The sequence below is a fragment of the Ochotona curzoniae genome, unplaced genomic scaffold (assembly GCF_017591425.1).
Source record: "Ochotona curzoniae isolate NIBS_2020 unplaced genomic scaffold, NIBS_Ocur_1.0 contig_1014, whole genome shotgun sequence".
Lineage (NCBI taxonomy): Eukaryota > Metazoa > Chordata > Mammalia > Lagomorpha > Ochotonidae > Ochotona > Ochotona curzoniae.
In genome coordinates this window covers 36,675,577-36,690,359 of record NW_024464920.1, presented here as the reverse complement: position 1 = coordinate 36,690,359, position 14,783 = coordinate 36,675,577, and the positions used below count along the sequence as shown (strand labels likewise).

The 14,783-nt window shown below is 51.3% G+C and overlaps 2 protein-coding genes across 3 annotated transcripts; one reads left to right on the top strand and one right to left on the bottom strand.

Annotated features, from left to right (window-relative positions):
* LOC121163071 (retinol dehydrogenase 16-like) lies at positions 1–4,218 on the top strand. The gene is made up of 4 exons (XM_040990318.1): positions 1–329; positions 2,071–2,329; positions 2,936–3,099; positions 3,654–4,218. Exons 1-4 carry the CDS (start codon positions 17–19, stop codon positions 3,869–3,871), a joined length of 954 nt encoding a protein of 317 aa, XP_040846252.1. The 5' UTR covers positions 1–16; the 3' UTR covers positions 3,872–4,218.
* Positions 4,219–9,786: 5,568 nt separating this feature from the next.
* On the bottom strand, positions 9,787–14,364 carry LOC121158561 (retinol dehydrogenase 16-like). Of its 2 annotated transcripts, none has more exons than XM_040983356.1 (4): positions 14,031–14,364; positions 11,448–11,706; positions 10,194–10,361; positions 9,787–9,991 (listed from the first exon to the last, which is right to left on the bottom strand). In XM_040983356.1, the coding sequence occupies exons 1-4, from the start codon at positions 14,341–14,343 to the stop codon at positions 9,787–9,789; spliced, it is 945 nt and encodes a 314-aa protein (XP_040839290.1). In that variant the 5' UTR covers positions 14,344–14,364. The 2 variants fall into 2 exon arrangements, with proteins under 2 accessions (XP_040839290.1, XP_040839281.1); XM_040983347.1 differs by having other exon boundaries at positions 9,787–10,004; positions 10,198–10,361.
* Between the last annotated feature and the right edge of the window lie 419 nt (positions 14,365–14,783).

Sequence of the window (14,783 nt, the reverse complement as noted above, 5' to 3'; positions counted from 1 at the left end):
TGTCCCCTGAAAAGCCATGTGGGGCTGCCTGGTGGCCCTCGTGGGCCTGTTCTTCCTGGTGCGCTGGTACCGCGAGAGGCAGGTGGTGAGCCAGCTGACAGACAAATATGTCTTCATCACGGGCTGTGACTCGGGCTTTGGGAACCTGCTGGCCAGGCAGCTGGACATGAGGGGCCTGAGGGTGCTGGCCGCATGTCTGACAGAGAAGGGGGCTGAACAGCTGAGGTGGCAGACATCGGACAGGGTGGAGACGGTGATCCTGGATGTCACACAGACGGAGAGCATCACTGCGGCTGCCCAGTGGGTGAAGGAGCACGTGGGGGACAGAGGTACCACCTGGCACCTGCTCATGCATGCCTCTTCCCTCTGTGTGCAGGCCACCAATGTATGGTCCCTGCTCAACTGAGCCTGTCACCTTGAGCCTCAGGTGTAGGGCTGAGCGTGAGACCCAGGTTGGGTGTGGCTTGGAGTCTGGGGGCTGGACCAGGCTGGGTCAGCTCAGGGTCTCTGTCTCCCCCAGGCTGTCTGAGCACCTGCCCCTGATGGGGAGAGCCTGACGCTGGGAAAGCTGCAGGGTCCTCGGATCCAAACACCTGAGGTGGATCCTCTGCTCTATTAGGCTGCTTGTGCTTTTTGTGAAAATAGAGGTCAATGTTCTTTTTTTTCTGACTGGAAATGAAAAACATGGGTGAGAGGACAGTGAATCCATGTTCGCTTTGACCACTCTCCATTTTTGATAATTCCCTCTGTCTGGTGTGCAACTTGAGGTCAGCGTTCTATTTCTTTTTTTTTTTAGATATTTATGTGTTAAAAAGCAAAGATTATGAAAGACAGACAGACAAGGAGAGAGAGTGTTTCTTGACCCTATTGGATCACTCCCCAGATAGCTCCGACAGCCAGGGCTCGGGCTCGGCTCTGGGTCTTGCCAAAACAGGAGCATGCAACTGTGTCCATATATCCCAAATGGATGACTGGGGTCAAGCTCTTGGGCCATCTTCCACCACTTTAGAAAGAACACAAGCATGGAAATGGATTGAAATTGGTCAGCGTAGCCTTGATCCTGAGCCCGTATGAGATGCTGACGTTGTCCAGTGGGTTCATTGTGCCACAATGCCAGTTGTGAGATGAATATCTTCATCATTCATTTTCTTTTACCAGTGTATGAGGTGGTGAGGTGGCACAGGTGAGAGCTCTAGGCTTAATTTCTTACCAGCAAGTTCAGGGTCAGGCTGTCCCCCACCTCCCTGACCGGAACCTGTCCTGCTGACCCGAGGGTGAAGGTTGGTCACTCTGACTCCTTTCCAGCTTGAGGCTGGGTCCTCCCCCCCGGATCTCCTAGCCAGTGTTGTCCAGTGCTGAGTGGCTGGGCCCTTAGGCTTAGGGCAGGAGAGGTGTTTGCAGGTATGGTAGGAGAGGGTGACACCTTAGGCATCTGCAGGTGGAGTCAGGGCACCAGGATGTGGCAGGAGGCCCCATCCCTCTCTTCCTGGTGACCTGGGCTCCCTCCCTGGCCAGCGCTGAATTCCCAGACAGAGAGGCTGCACATGCCACTCTGGATGAACACTGCTCTGGCTGGAGCCAGACATAGTCCTGCAGCCTAGGCAGGCCTGTCCCCAACATCCCCCTACCTTGGGCTCTTGTGTGTCTCTCCCAGCTGTGCACAGACACTCATTAACATGTTCTTCCTTGTCCCTGCCTCACACCCTTTCCTTCCCTTCCTCTTCTCTCTTATCCTTGGCTTGTTCTCTCTCTCACCTCATTCCTCTCCTCCATCTTTTCTCCCAGGAGACTTCTGCTGAGCCTTCACTCTGGTTTCTCAAATCATGTCCATGTGCTTCCTGAAGGTGGCTTCCAGCTGCATGCTTCTGGCAAAGAAAACGGAGGCTGACTACTGGGCACAGGTTGTTTCCTGCAACCACTGCGTCTCCTTTGCTTACTCCCTCCTCTTCTTCCCTGTCTGTATTGTGTTCTCCATCATGTATCACATTGTGATGTGATTTTGAACACCATCAGAGTGAACACTGCACAGGCTCAGTGTTGACATGCTCTCTCCCTCTGCACTGTTGCCAGGGCTCTGGGGCCTGGTGAACAATGCTGGCATCGCCATGCCTTTAGCCCCCAACCAATGGCTGACCAAACAGGACTTTGTGGATGTGCTCAATGTGAACCTGCTAGGGATGATTGAGATGACTCTGAGCCTGCTGCCCTTGGTGAGGAAGGCCCGAGGCCGCGTGGTCAACGTCTCCAGTGTCATGGGCCGCCTGTCCCTGTTTGGTGGTGGCTACTGCGTTTCCAAGTACGGTGTGCAGGCCTTCTCAGACTCACTCAGGTAATCAGTGCTCTTGGGATAGGAGCAAGGTCAGACAGGTAGGGTCAGAGTTTAGTCAGGTGAGTGCAGGCAGGAAATGGGAACCCTGGTGTCTATATTGTGTCCTCCCTCTTCTGGCAGTGGATTGCTGAGGGAGAGCTGTCTCAGAGAAGCCACTTTGTGCAACTAATGCCTCATTACCTGCTGGGAGGACTAATGATGGCACTGGGTGCCAGGGTCTGGCCAGTGGCAAAGAAGGCTCCATTGAGGATCTGACAATGGGGCAGCAGAGAGCTGAGCAGGGAGCCAGTCAGGAAGGAGAGGGTAGGAGTGGGTGGATGGAGGAGCATGGAGGAGGGGCGTGGCCAAGACCTGGAGATACAGGGCAGGGAGAGGCCCAGAGGGTACAGGACTGAGAACCTGACTAGCAGAAGAATGATTTACCTAGAAACCTACACACATGTGTGGGTCAGACACTGGGCCTCAGCCGTGGCAGTGCTGGGGTATCCATGCCTGCTTTCTTGTGCTACCCTACCTGTCATGGTGCATTGTAGGGGTTTGCTGTGTGGTGTGGGGGCTGGTCCCAGTGAGCACTGAGTCCTTAACCACCCTGTCTGTGGCCTGCAGGAGGGAGCTCTCCCCCTTTGGGGTGAAGGTGGCCATCATTGAGCCTGGTTACTTCCCGACCAATATAGCAAGCATGGAGAGCTTTCTGAAATCCTTACAAGCCTCATGGGACCAGGCCAGCCCTGAGATCAAGGAGATCTATGGCCAGGAGTATGCTGTAGCCTGTAAGTGAGCTATATGCCCATAGGAGGAGAAGCAGGTCGGGTGGGAATCCTGGGGCCATCCCTTGTGTCTCCATTTCTGGCAGGGCCCCTCAGATAGACCCTTCCTACTCTAGCCATTGAGGACATTTAATCCCATGTCCACAGTGTTGTGTAATCACATGGTCACCACATCACATGTCTAAGCTTATAACAAGGTAGAGACATGAATCCCCCTGAACTCTTGGAATTGGGATGTTAAAGTGAGGCAGATTGGAAATATGCAATGACACTTCCAGCATGTGTTGCAGGGAACTGGGCCTGAGCTTGGGTCTCTAGTGTGGCCTGACCCACCCCTAGGTATACTCTGCTAAATCAAGGAGAAAAACAGATATATTTGAGTGTAGAATATCATCCCTCTTGTAATGGCTGGGGTGTTCTGCCAGGTACCTGGATGGACTAGATTTGGGATATGAAGGGGCATTGAGACACTTGAAGTCATAGAAATTTTTATCTATATTGATTGCAAGCAGGAGCCGAGGCAGCATAAGCATATGAGTCCTTTCTGTTTCCCACAGATATGAAAATTGCTGCAACCCTCAGCCCCCCAGTTAGGCAGGACCTTGACATGGTGACTGACTGCATGGAGCACGCGCTGACATCACAACATCCCCGCACCCGTTACTCCGCCGGCTGGGATGCCAAGTTCTTCTACATCCCTCTGAGCTACATGCCCACCTGCCTGGTGGACGCCATATTGCGTTGGATTTACCCAAAGCCAGCCAAGGTCCTGTGAAGACACTATTAAGACTCCTGATGGTGCAGAGCTGGGCACAGTGAGAGAGGGAGGGGGACAAACTGGGGAGAGAAGGGTGCAGTGCCTACTCTGCACCTTTTATGGGGTGGCATGGCCCTGGGCAGAGGTAACATCACCCTCTGAAGACAGTGGTATACAGCTTGAGGGTGGGAGGCTTAAACCGTGACTCTGGCTATGAGACCTGAGTAGACTCACGGGTATTGGGGGATGATGCTGTCCTCAGCAGGACACCAGCATAGGACACAGAAACCAATTCCCCATTTGTTGAAGCCTTGGTTTACTCATGAATATTTTGCCTGAGAATAAACATTGCCATGTTCACACTCGCCAGTGACTCGACTTTGATCTTAGGAATGGCAGGGTATGATCCTGTGGGAAGAAGGATCAGGTGCCTTCCTGGAGTTTGGGGAGGAGAAGCCAGAGGAGGGATGTGGATGGGGTGGTCAGGGCTCCTGTTCCTCACTGTGCCTTCCTGACTTACAAGACAGAGGCAACTGCTTGCCTTCCAGGATGAATCCCAGAGCCTTGTCGCTGCATTAGGAATCAGGGTGGAGTTAGCCCCCCAAATCTCTTTTCTGTGTCATTCACACCTTCCTCCATTTTCCCCCAGCCTCCTTAAGCCCCCAGGAATGTCCTCTGTTAGGGACATTGCAGGTGCTGCTGTGTCTTCCTCCCTCAGGCCCCACCCACTCCAATCTGAGTGCTGCAGTGCTCACAGACCTGTCAATCTGTTCCCAGCACTCACTGCCTCCTGCCTGTGGGGAGCCCTTCTGTGACCCCCAGTGTCCTGAGACACAGTGCTTGTTGGTCAATCCGCTCAGGAGCTGCAGGGCTGGCCTGCCCCAGAAAGTAAGAAGTGCTGTGGAATCCTGAGCAGGAACCTTTTGGAGATTGGTTCTCACAACTAGAAAATTGGAATTTTTTCCCCCAGTGTGCAAATGGAGCCTAGGGAGAAGAGCTGACCCTGGGATAAAGGACTATGAAAGCATCAGACAAAATACAAGGTGAGGCCCAGGCTTGGCACTCCTAGAATTTCCATGTAGCCTAGTCCTGAAGGAATAGCGAGATGGGCTACAAACCCCAGCCTTGCCTTAATGGGTACCCAATACAGCAGCCACCAAGAGAGCATGATGAACAAGGAGGAAGAGACCCCTGCCCCACAGGCCACACAGATCAAGGGCCAGGAGGACAGAGGTTAGCACTGCATGACCCATGCTCCCCAAAACCTGGTCCAGGAATGGAAAGAGGAAAGGCACCTGTTGGGACTCTGTGGATCCCAGGGAACCTCCCACTCTGCACAACTCCATGTGAGGACCTGGCTTCCTTGGGAGGAGAGAGGCAGGGCTGGGAAGAGGAGGGTCCTAGATGAGGCTCTGGAATGACAGTCCTGCCTCTAACATGGGAGGCAGTTGGGGTGCAGATCTGCCCCTGTGAAACCAGCACAGGATTTAAATTCTCTCAGGAACACTACCGTATGAGGCTGGTACATGTGGGGTGGTATTCTGCTTAGTGTGTTTTATTTTGCATGCATATGTGTGTGTGTGTTTGTGCATCTGTGTCTCCTGCATGCATGCATTGGAAGTATAAAAGCTGGCAGAGCCTGAGTAGTGGGGTTGTAGGTAGCCCTGCTGTCTGTGATGCTTGCATCCTCTATGCATGCCAGTTCAAGTCCAAGCTGCTTCACTTATGATCCAGCTCCATCCTAATTTCATGGATTTCACCCAGGAAATCACCTGTGAGTTCTGGAAAAAATTTCTGGCTGCTGTGTTGGGATGGCCCCTACTATGGCTAATGTAGCCATTTGAGGAGCAAAGCAGCAAATGGAAGATCTCTCTCTTTAAGATTTATTTATTTTTATTGGAAAGGTGGATATACAGAGGAGGAGAGACAGAGAGGAAGATCTTCTGTCTGATGGGTCACGACCCAAGTGGTCACAACAGCTGAAGCTGAACCAATCCGAAGCCAGGAGCCAGGAGCCCTTCCAGGTCTCCCATGTGGGTGCAGGGTCCCAAGGCTTTGGGCCGTCCTTGACTGCTTTCCCAGGCCACAAGCAGGGAGCTGGATGGGAAGCGGGGTTGCTGGGATTAGAACCCGCGCCCACATGGGATCCTGGCACGTGCAAGGCAAGGACTTTCATCACTAAGCTATCATGCTGGGCCTATTCTCTCTCTTTCTTGCCATCTCTCTCTCTCTCTCCCTTAACTATGCACTCAACCAGGTAAAACAAATAATAAGTAAAAACAAAGCCACGGGGCTGGCACTATGCTCAACAGGTTAATTCCCCACCTTTAAGCCCTGGCATCCCATATAGGCAACTGTTCACATCCTGGCTGCTACACTTTCCATCCAGCTTCCTGTTTATGGCCTGGGAAAGCAGCTGAAAATGGCTCAGGACCTTGGGATCATGCACAGCTGTATGGGGGACCTGGAAGTGGCTCCTGGTGGTGCTTCCTGATTCACATGAGAGGGACAACTGCTTCGCTTCCAGGGTTAGCCCCTGAGCCTGGGCCTCAGCATTAGAAGCCAAGGATGGAGTCAACTTCCAAAATCTCTTTTCGTGTTACTCACACCTTCCTCCCTTGTCCCCCAGCCTTCTTGAGCCCTCAAGGATGCTCCCTCCTTAGAGTCATTGCAGGTGTACCTGTGTCATCCCTTAGCCCACTTCCACTCCCTGTAGTGCCCACAGGTGTGTCACTCTGGTCTCAGTGCTGTGGGGAGCCTGTCCTGGGAGCCTACCATGTGTCCTGAGACACAATGCTCAGTGGTTTGTTCCCTGAGGGAGCTGCAGGCCTGGCCTGGGCCCAGAGAGCAAGAAGTGCTGTGGGATCCTGGGCAGGAATCCTTTGGAGATAGGCATTCCTTCCCAGGGCCTTGGATTTCATTCTCAGTATGCAAATACATCTGGAGAACCCCTAGTTGAAGGACACCAGTCATACCATGCAGATGACAGTGAGGCCTGTCTGGGTACTTCCCAGGTACAAACTCAGAAACTAACTGTGGAGGCTACACCTACCAGGCAGGAAGCCACAGATGACCAGGGCAGTTCCTGGTGTCCTCCAGTCCCAGAATGTCTTAGTGCTACTCAGATTGTACAGTGGAAACCAAAGCTACAATCTGCTGTTTAGCCTGCATTTCCTCCTTCCTTCTTTCCTTCCTTCCTTCCTTCCTCCCTCCCTTCTTCCCTCCCTTCCTTCCTTTCTTCCTTCTTTCCTTCCTTTCTCCCTCCCTCTTTCCCTCCCTCCCTCCCTTTCTCCCTTCCTTCCTCCCTCCTTTCCTTCCTTCGTTCGTTCCTTCCTTCTTTCCTTCCTTCCTTCCTTCCTTCCTCTATCCTTCTCTCCCTCCTTCTTTCCTTTTTTTCAATAGGGAGAAGTTCTGGAAACACCTAATTGCCTGCTGTTCCACCATCAAAGTCTCTGGGAACCACATGTGTCAGGATCCAGGCACCATGTGGGCCTGTGTGTGGGGTAGGGACCAATGGACCTGAGTTATTGCTCAACAAACTGCGTAGCCTGGAAGGACACCAAGAGCCCATGGCCTAGGCCTAGGAGCCACATAGGCAGGGGGTGTCCTGGCCTTCCACTGCCACTGCCTCACTAACTGAACAAGCCCCTGGGTTCCAAGTCCTGGAATCATGTGGACAGGTGGGATTAGGGAATGGTGGGGTCGTCCTGGCCCCTATGAACTGGTGTGATAAGTAGCCAGTCCAGGAGTGTTGGTGCCTAACGCTCTCCATGACCCACATAGAGGTAGTCTGAGCATTCCAGAAACTGAGCCTTTATCAGATTCCCTCTTGGTCCCTCTGTTGGCCTTTGGTTTGGTGGGCGGCCAGTGCTTCCATGTCTGGTTGGCTTAGGATATGTCGGGGTCTCAAACTCAGGGGTCAGAGTCCATGTGGATCAGCCCTGACCTTGGAACACACATAGGGCCACCCCCTTTGCAGACTCTTGTGCAAAAAAGAACATACCCAGGGGCCCGGCGCGGTGGCGCAAGTGGTTAAAGGTCCTCGCCTTGCACGCCCGGGATCCCATATGGGCGCCAGTTCTAATCCCGGCAGCCCTGCTTCCCTTCCAGCTCCCTGCCTGTGGCCTGGGAAAGCAGTCAAGGACGGCTCAAAGCTTTGGGACCCTGCACCCGCGTGGGAGACCCAGAAGAGGCTCCTGGCTTCGGATCGGCATAGTATCGACCCGTTGCGCTCACTTGGGGAGTGAATCATCGGACGGAAGATCTTCCTCTCTGTCTCTCCTCTCTGTATATCCGCCTTTCCAATAAAAAAATAATAAAAATAAATCTTTAAAAAAAATAAAATAATAACAATGAATAATATACTCATATATGGACAAAGAGGGAATTATTTCCTTTAAAAAAAAAAAAAAAGAACATACCCAGCAGCCCACCAATGACAAGTCAGCCAGCTTCAGCTCACCACCTTATCTCAAATGCTATTTCAAAGGGTAAAAAGAATTAAGAACTTCCAAGACTAATGACATACATGCAGGGGACACAGCCGTTGGCACTGACTAAAAATTCTCTGGTTCATGACTGATTCATCAGATGAGAGAGCGAGAGAGAGATGGTCAAAGACTATGTCCCTCTTCAGCAGGAAATAGTTACAGAAGATGGGAGGATCCATACCCTTGAGCAACCTTATGGACTGAGGGTCAGAAATCTCTGAAAGGCAGTGAAATGGGACTGACAGCTAGCTGGTTCAGGCCCACGAGTTAGACAGAAGTCGCATCTTCCCCTCACTTTGCATTTGCACAAAAGTTTTGGTAGTAATTTCAACTTGGGTTCTCCTATAGTCTCACCATTCACTGTTTGCAAATGGAGCAAGAAATTACAATATCTTGGTTGGAAGAACATCTCTCAAAAGGTTCTTGCCCAGACTCCCACAACACTTCCTGCTTTCTGGACCCAGGCCAGGCCTAAGCTCCCGAGGGAGTCAACAAATGACTAATGGGTCTCAGAACACACTGGGAATTCCAGGGAGGAGCTCCCAACAAGTGAGAAACAGAGCGCCGGGGACAACCCTATGGGCACTCTAGGGTGGCATGGGAGGGACTTGAGGGATGGCACCTGCAATGACTCTAATGGGGAACTGGGGGACAAAAAGGAAGATATGAGTCATCAGAGAAGGGATCTGGAGGGTCAGCTCTGTCCCTGACTCCTAAAGCTCTGGCCCAGATTCAAGGGTTCATCCTTGAAAGGAAGCGGTTGTCCCTTTCAGGAGTGTCGGGAAAGCAAGTGAGGAACAGGAGCCCTGACCACCCCATCCACATCCCTTCTCCAGCTTCTCCTCCCCAAACTCCAGGAAGGCACCTGACCCTTCCTCCCACAGGACCACACACCCCCTTCCAAAGACCAAGGTCAAGTCACTGGCAAGTGTGAACATGGCAACATTTATTCTCAACACAAACAAAAGGAACCTAAGCTTTTAGACAAATGGAAAATTAGTTTCTGTGTCCTATGCTGGGGTCCTGCTGAGGATGGCACAATGTCCATAACCTGCACATCAGGCTTCATGGACAGGATCATGGTGTGGTGCTCCTACCCCCACTGCAGTGCATAGTTGTCTTCAGGAAAAGATGCCTCCTCTGCCCAGGGTCATGCCTCCCTGTGAGAGGTACACAGTGCACAAGCCAGGCCCATCCATGGGGGCAGAGCAGGTGCAGGCTCCATGAATCTGTCACTCTTCCACATTGTGCAAGCTGTGAGCCCTGAGGGCTATTCCCAGGCTACATGGCAGCAGGTAGACCTGGGGAGAGAGCTGGGGAGAGGCTGCAGCAGCAGGCAGGCCTGGGGACAGCTGAGCACTGCATCTCCTTTCCAGCAGTTGTCCCCCCACCCCCCACCTTAGTATTCCCAGCTATACATATGTAGGAAACCTGGTAATGTCTTCACAGGGCTTGAGCTGGTTTCGGGCTCAACCAGCAGATCATGGCATCCACCAGGCAGGTGGGCATGTAGCTCAGAGGGATGTAGAAGAACTTGGCGTCCCAGCCAGCAGAGTAGCGGGTGCGGGGGTGGCTTGCAGTCAGTGCATGCTCCATGCAGTCAGTCACCAGGGGAAGGTCCTGACCAAAGAGCGGCTTCAATAGATGACTCAATTTAATGTCTGTCCAGAAAGAGAAAAGACTCAAGTATATTTCTGTTGTGGGTGACTGTATTACTGCCTATGACCATGGGCCTGGTACTAAACTCCATACAGTGCAGGGCATGGGGGTTCTCCCTAAAGTGCATGCCAGGGTTGGACCTGTGATGACCCCTTGAATCTCCCTCACCACTCCCTCTGGGCACAGCTTACTCACAGGCTTCCAGAAACTCCTGGCCATAGACCTTCTTGACCTCGGGGTTGGCCTGGTTCCATATGGCCTCCATAGACTGCCTAAATTTCTTTTTGTCCACTATGTTGGTCTGGAAGTAACCGGGTTCAATCATGGCCACCTTCACCCCAAACGGTGAGAGTTCCCTCCTGTAAGCAGAGAAGCAAGTGCTAGTGTTGTGTGCAACGGATAGTGCTGTTACCTGTTTCAACATCCCTGACAGGTGGCGTAAACTCTGGTTCCTCCACTTCTGATCCAGCTCCCTGCTATTGCACCTGGAAAGCAGATGAGGAGGACCCCAGTGTGTGTCCCTGCACCAACAAGGAGACGTGGAAGAAGCTCCCAGTTCCTGGCTTCAGCATAGTCCTTATGGCCATTTGGAATGAACTAGCGGAGCAAAAATCTCTCTTTCTCTTTTAACTCTGCATTTCAAACAAAAAACAAAAAAAAAGGAAGGAAGAAAGGAAAGAAAGAAAGAAAGGAAGAAAGAAAGAAAGAAAGAAAGAAAGAAAGAAAGAAAGAAAGAAAGAAAGAAAGAAAGAAAGAAAGAAAGGAAGGAAGGAAGGGAAGGGAAGGAAGGAAGGGAGAGAAAGAAGGAAAGGAAGGAAGAAAAAGAAATCTTAATAAAAGAAAAATAGAGAGGTGTGAGACAGTGACTTGGCACTCATGAAAAACAGCATCGACAGCACACAGTAAATCCTCACCCACAATGCACTGGATGGGAAAGGACCTTGGGGGAAGGTGTAGGAATCCAGCCCACTCAGATACAGGAGGGGTCCAATATCTGACCTACAGTCTTTCATGGGCACAGTCAAGTGCATTCCATTGCCAGTAAGCTCCTCAGTGCTGTACCCTCTTGGCCCCTCCCTGCTTCTGCATCTCCAGGTCTCAGCCATACCTCCTCTTCCTTGCTCCTCCATCACCTCCCGCACACTCCTCCACTGTCTCCCTGCTCAGTTCCATGCTGCCCCAATGCCAGCTCCTCTCTGGAGCCTCCTCTGCCACTGGCCTGTCTCCTACATCCAGAGCCATCCTTGGTTCTCCCAAAGAGTAATGAGACATTGGCTGCACAGAGAGGCTCCCCTGAGCCAGGTCTCTCACTGGATTCTGCTGCCAGCAGCAGGAAGGGCACAACCTGTCCAGGAACCCGTGTCCTCAAGTCCCACCTGTACTCTCCTGCTCAACCTCCTTCCTACAAGATCTTATCTTACCCTTTCCCCAGGAGCACACAATACCTGAGTGAGTCTGAGAAGGCCTCCACACCGTACTTGGAAATGCAGTAGCCACCACCAAATGGTGACAGACGGCCCAAAAAGCTGGAGACATTGACCACACGGCCCCGGGCCTTCCTCACCAAGGGCAGCAGGTTCAGAGTCACTTCAATCGTCCCCAGAAGGTTCACATTGAGCATGTCCACAAAGTCCTGTTTGGTCAACCACTCATTGGGGGCTGAAGGCAAGGCGATGCCAGCATTGTTCACCAGTCCCCAGAGTCCTGGAGACAGTAGGGGGGGGGAGAGAGAGAGAGAGAGAGAGAGCAGGTCTAGGTTGAACCTGTGCAGTGCACATCCTGCTGGGGTTCAAATTCATATTACAATGGAATGCACTGATGGGAGAAGGGAGGGAGTAGGCAAAGGAAATGGAGCAGCTGGGACATGAACCAATATTTGCACCAATATGGGATCCTGGTATACAAAGGTGAGAACTTTTACTGGGGTTTGTGCAGTGGATGTGAGGGACACAAAGGTGTCCCATTGCAGGCAGGGCCACAGGGAAATTCCTGCTGTATGGCAGGGCTCAGCAGACGTCTCTACAAACCACTTGAAGGCAGTCCCACCTCCCTTTGCTGTGTGGACACTGAACCACCCTGCTGAGAATTCTGTAATCTCTTCAGGCATTGTTTACCTCTGTGGAGTTGGTTTTTACTATCAATGCGAGCTTGGAAGTTGATGCTGCTGGTAAGTCTTGCCAAAGGGCCTTTTACAATTCATGCTGTCCTTGTCTCAGCTGACCTTAAGCTAATCAAGGGATCTATTTTATGGTTTCTTCCATCCTTTTCTTGATCTTTAGGTTTCCCCTTGACCATGACGTAAAAAGTCTGTGCCAGAGCTTGTGACGGCTTCTGTATAAATAAGGGGGACAGCTTTCTTGCATTGTCCGTTATGATCATGAAATTATAAGTGGTCCATTTCTTTTCTTTTTACGCCTACTCCATGCACCCTTCTCTAGTTCCGAACTTGGCTGGAACTGGACTCTGGCAGACTTTAGCCATGAGACTACCAAGTTGATCTCCAAATAAACAACTTTTTATAATAATAATAATAATAAATAATGGAACAATCAATAAAGTATGTAGAGATAGTCTGAAAAATAGAAAATTGCAGATTTTCATTTATGACAATAAAGTATAAGAAGCATTTTCAGTGCCCAAGCACAGAATATGGCTTCAAGTAATACAATAACTAATCAAATTCAACATTTGAAAGTAAATTTCTATCCTGTTGTAACCACACTCATGTTGGGGCTGGTGTTTTGGCATAATGGGCAAGCAACTACCTGCCTAGTGGCATCCCACATGGGCACCAATTCAAGTCCCTGCTGCTCCACTTCTTACCCAGCTCCCTACTAATGATCTGGGGGAAAGTATTGGGAAGCTGGCCCAAGTGTCTGGGCCTTTGCCACGCCTGTGGGAGAGCTTCATCCAGCTTTAGTCTGGTCCACATTGCCCATTGCAGCCATCTTGTGACTGAATCAGCAGGTGGAATATTAGTCCCCTTTTTGTTTCCCCACCTCTCTTTGTAATTCAAACTTTCAAGTGAACAAATACATCTTTAAAGAGAGAGAGAGATCATCTTTGTAAAGAGAGAAATAGGGCCTGGCACACAGCCTGTTGGTTAAAGTCATCCTCTTGCATGTATTAGGATCTAATATGAGTGTTGGTTGGTGTCCTGGCTGCTCCCACTCCCCGCTTGTGGCCTGGACAAGCAGTAGAGAATGACTCAAGGTCTTGGGACCCTGCACCTGCATGGGAGACCCGGAAGAAGTTCTGACTTCGTTGTGGTTACTTGGGGAGAGAGCAAACGGACAGAGAGAGAGAAAGAGAAAATAATATCAATGTTGTACTAAATATAATCCTACAGGCATCAAAATGTTAGCAATACCCATGTCTAGGTGACAATGTTTGGTGATTTTTGATCTTAGCTTTCAACCTCCCAGTCTATTTCTATTTAAATTTAAAAAATCAATTCTTCTTGTCTCCTCCCATAATGAAATACGCAAGCTAGTATGCTTTATCAGGCCAGAAAGTGGTCTGTTCCTGGCTTCTGACCTGCCTGAGCCAGTCTTCAACCTCCTGATCTCCTGTGAAAAAGGAAGGATCATGCTGTTGGAAGGATGGATGCTGTTGGTCTCCAGTAAGAACAAGTTCAAGGGCTCAAGAGCTAGTCTGGCTCTAGCACAGCCCCAGGCCACCACCTCCAACCCACAGCTCAGGGTCCACTTCCCTTGCCCTCTAGAAAGTCTGTCCATCTGCAGCCCAGGGCCTCCGTGTGGAGCAAGGAAGAACTTGTGCTTAGAAAGCAGGCCCCGAATACAGAGAGACTGAGTTGGGCCAATTCTCATCAGGACAGGGGACTCGAGGGCCAAGGGGGTGAGTGGGAATGGGAAAGAGTAGGAGTGCAGGCTGGCAGGATGGGAGAGGGAAGAAAGCCAACATGACCTCAAGTCCTGAAAACCCTTGGGGCATCTGGCAAGAGGCAGACAAGAGAAAACTCCAGCACACAGAGGGAAGAGGCGGGCATGATCAGGTGTTGGTGGTACCTCTGTCTCCCACATGCTCCTTCACCCACTGGGCAGCCGCAGTGATGCTCTCCGTCTGTGTGACATCCAGGATCACCGTCTCCACCCTGTCCGATGTCTGCCGCCTCAGCTGTTCAGCCCCCTTCTCTGTCAGACATGCGGCCAGCACCCTCAGGCCCCTCATGTCCAGCTGCCTGGCCAGCAGGTTCCCAAAGCCCGAGTCGCAGCCTGTGATGAAGACATACTTGTCTGTCAGCTGGCTCACCACCTGCCTCTCGCGGTACCAGCGCACCAGGAAGAACAGGCCCATGAGGGCCACCAGGCAGCCCCACATGGCTTTTCAGGGGACACACAGACAGGCTGGGGTGACACGAGAGTGTGGCCTTCTCTAACAGCAGAGCAGTGAGGGAACAGAGATCTGTTCGGTTGCTCTCCTAGGCTCAGTTCCAAAGGTTCTGGTTAGTACCGAACCTCTGTATTTCTGTAACCTTTTTATCTTAACTCCACCTCTTTGCCCTTTGCACTGCCTTTGCAAGGAAGCAAACTTCTCTGTGTGGACTTTAATATCTTTTGCACAGGCTAAACATGTCCTTTAATCACATGTGGAATGAACTATGAAGCAGTTTATGTGCACACATAAGCAGTGTATGTTTGTTTGTCTGTGTTTCATTCACAATCCTTTCCCTTGGCAGTAATACTCCCCCGCCATTGCTTGTTTCCGCCTTCCTGTGCATACACAGGTTACCCACAGACACACTGGTGCCCGCACATGTG

Excerpts from the sequence above, each read along its gene's own strand:
- LOC121163071 (XM_040990318.1), top strand. The coding sequence starts at position 17 with ATGTGGGGCTGCCTGGTGGCCCTCGTGGGCCTGTTCTTCCTGGTGCGC. Across the intron at positions 330-2,070 it reads GGAGCACGTGGGGGACAGAG|GGCTCTGGGGCCTGGTGAAC; the intron begins GTACCACCTGGC and ends CACTGTTGCCAG. Across the intron at positions 3,100-3,653 it reads CCAGGAGTATGCTGTAGCCT|ATATGAAAATTGCTGCAACC; the intron begins GTAAGTGAGCTA and ends TGTTTCCCACAG.
- LOC121158561 (XM_040983347.1), bottom strand. The coding sequence starts at position 14,343 with ATGTGGGGCTGCCTGGTGGCCCTCATGGGCCTGTTCTTCCTGGTGCGC. Across the intron at positions 11,707-14,030 it reads GGAGCATGTGGGAGACAGAG|GACTCTGGGGACTGGTGAAC; the intron begins GTACCACCAACA and ends TACTGTCTCCAG. Across the intron at positions 10,362-11,447 it reads GCCTTCTCAGACTCACTCAG|GAGGGAACTCTCACCGTTTG; the intron begins GTATTGTGTGCT and ends CTCTGCTTACAG.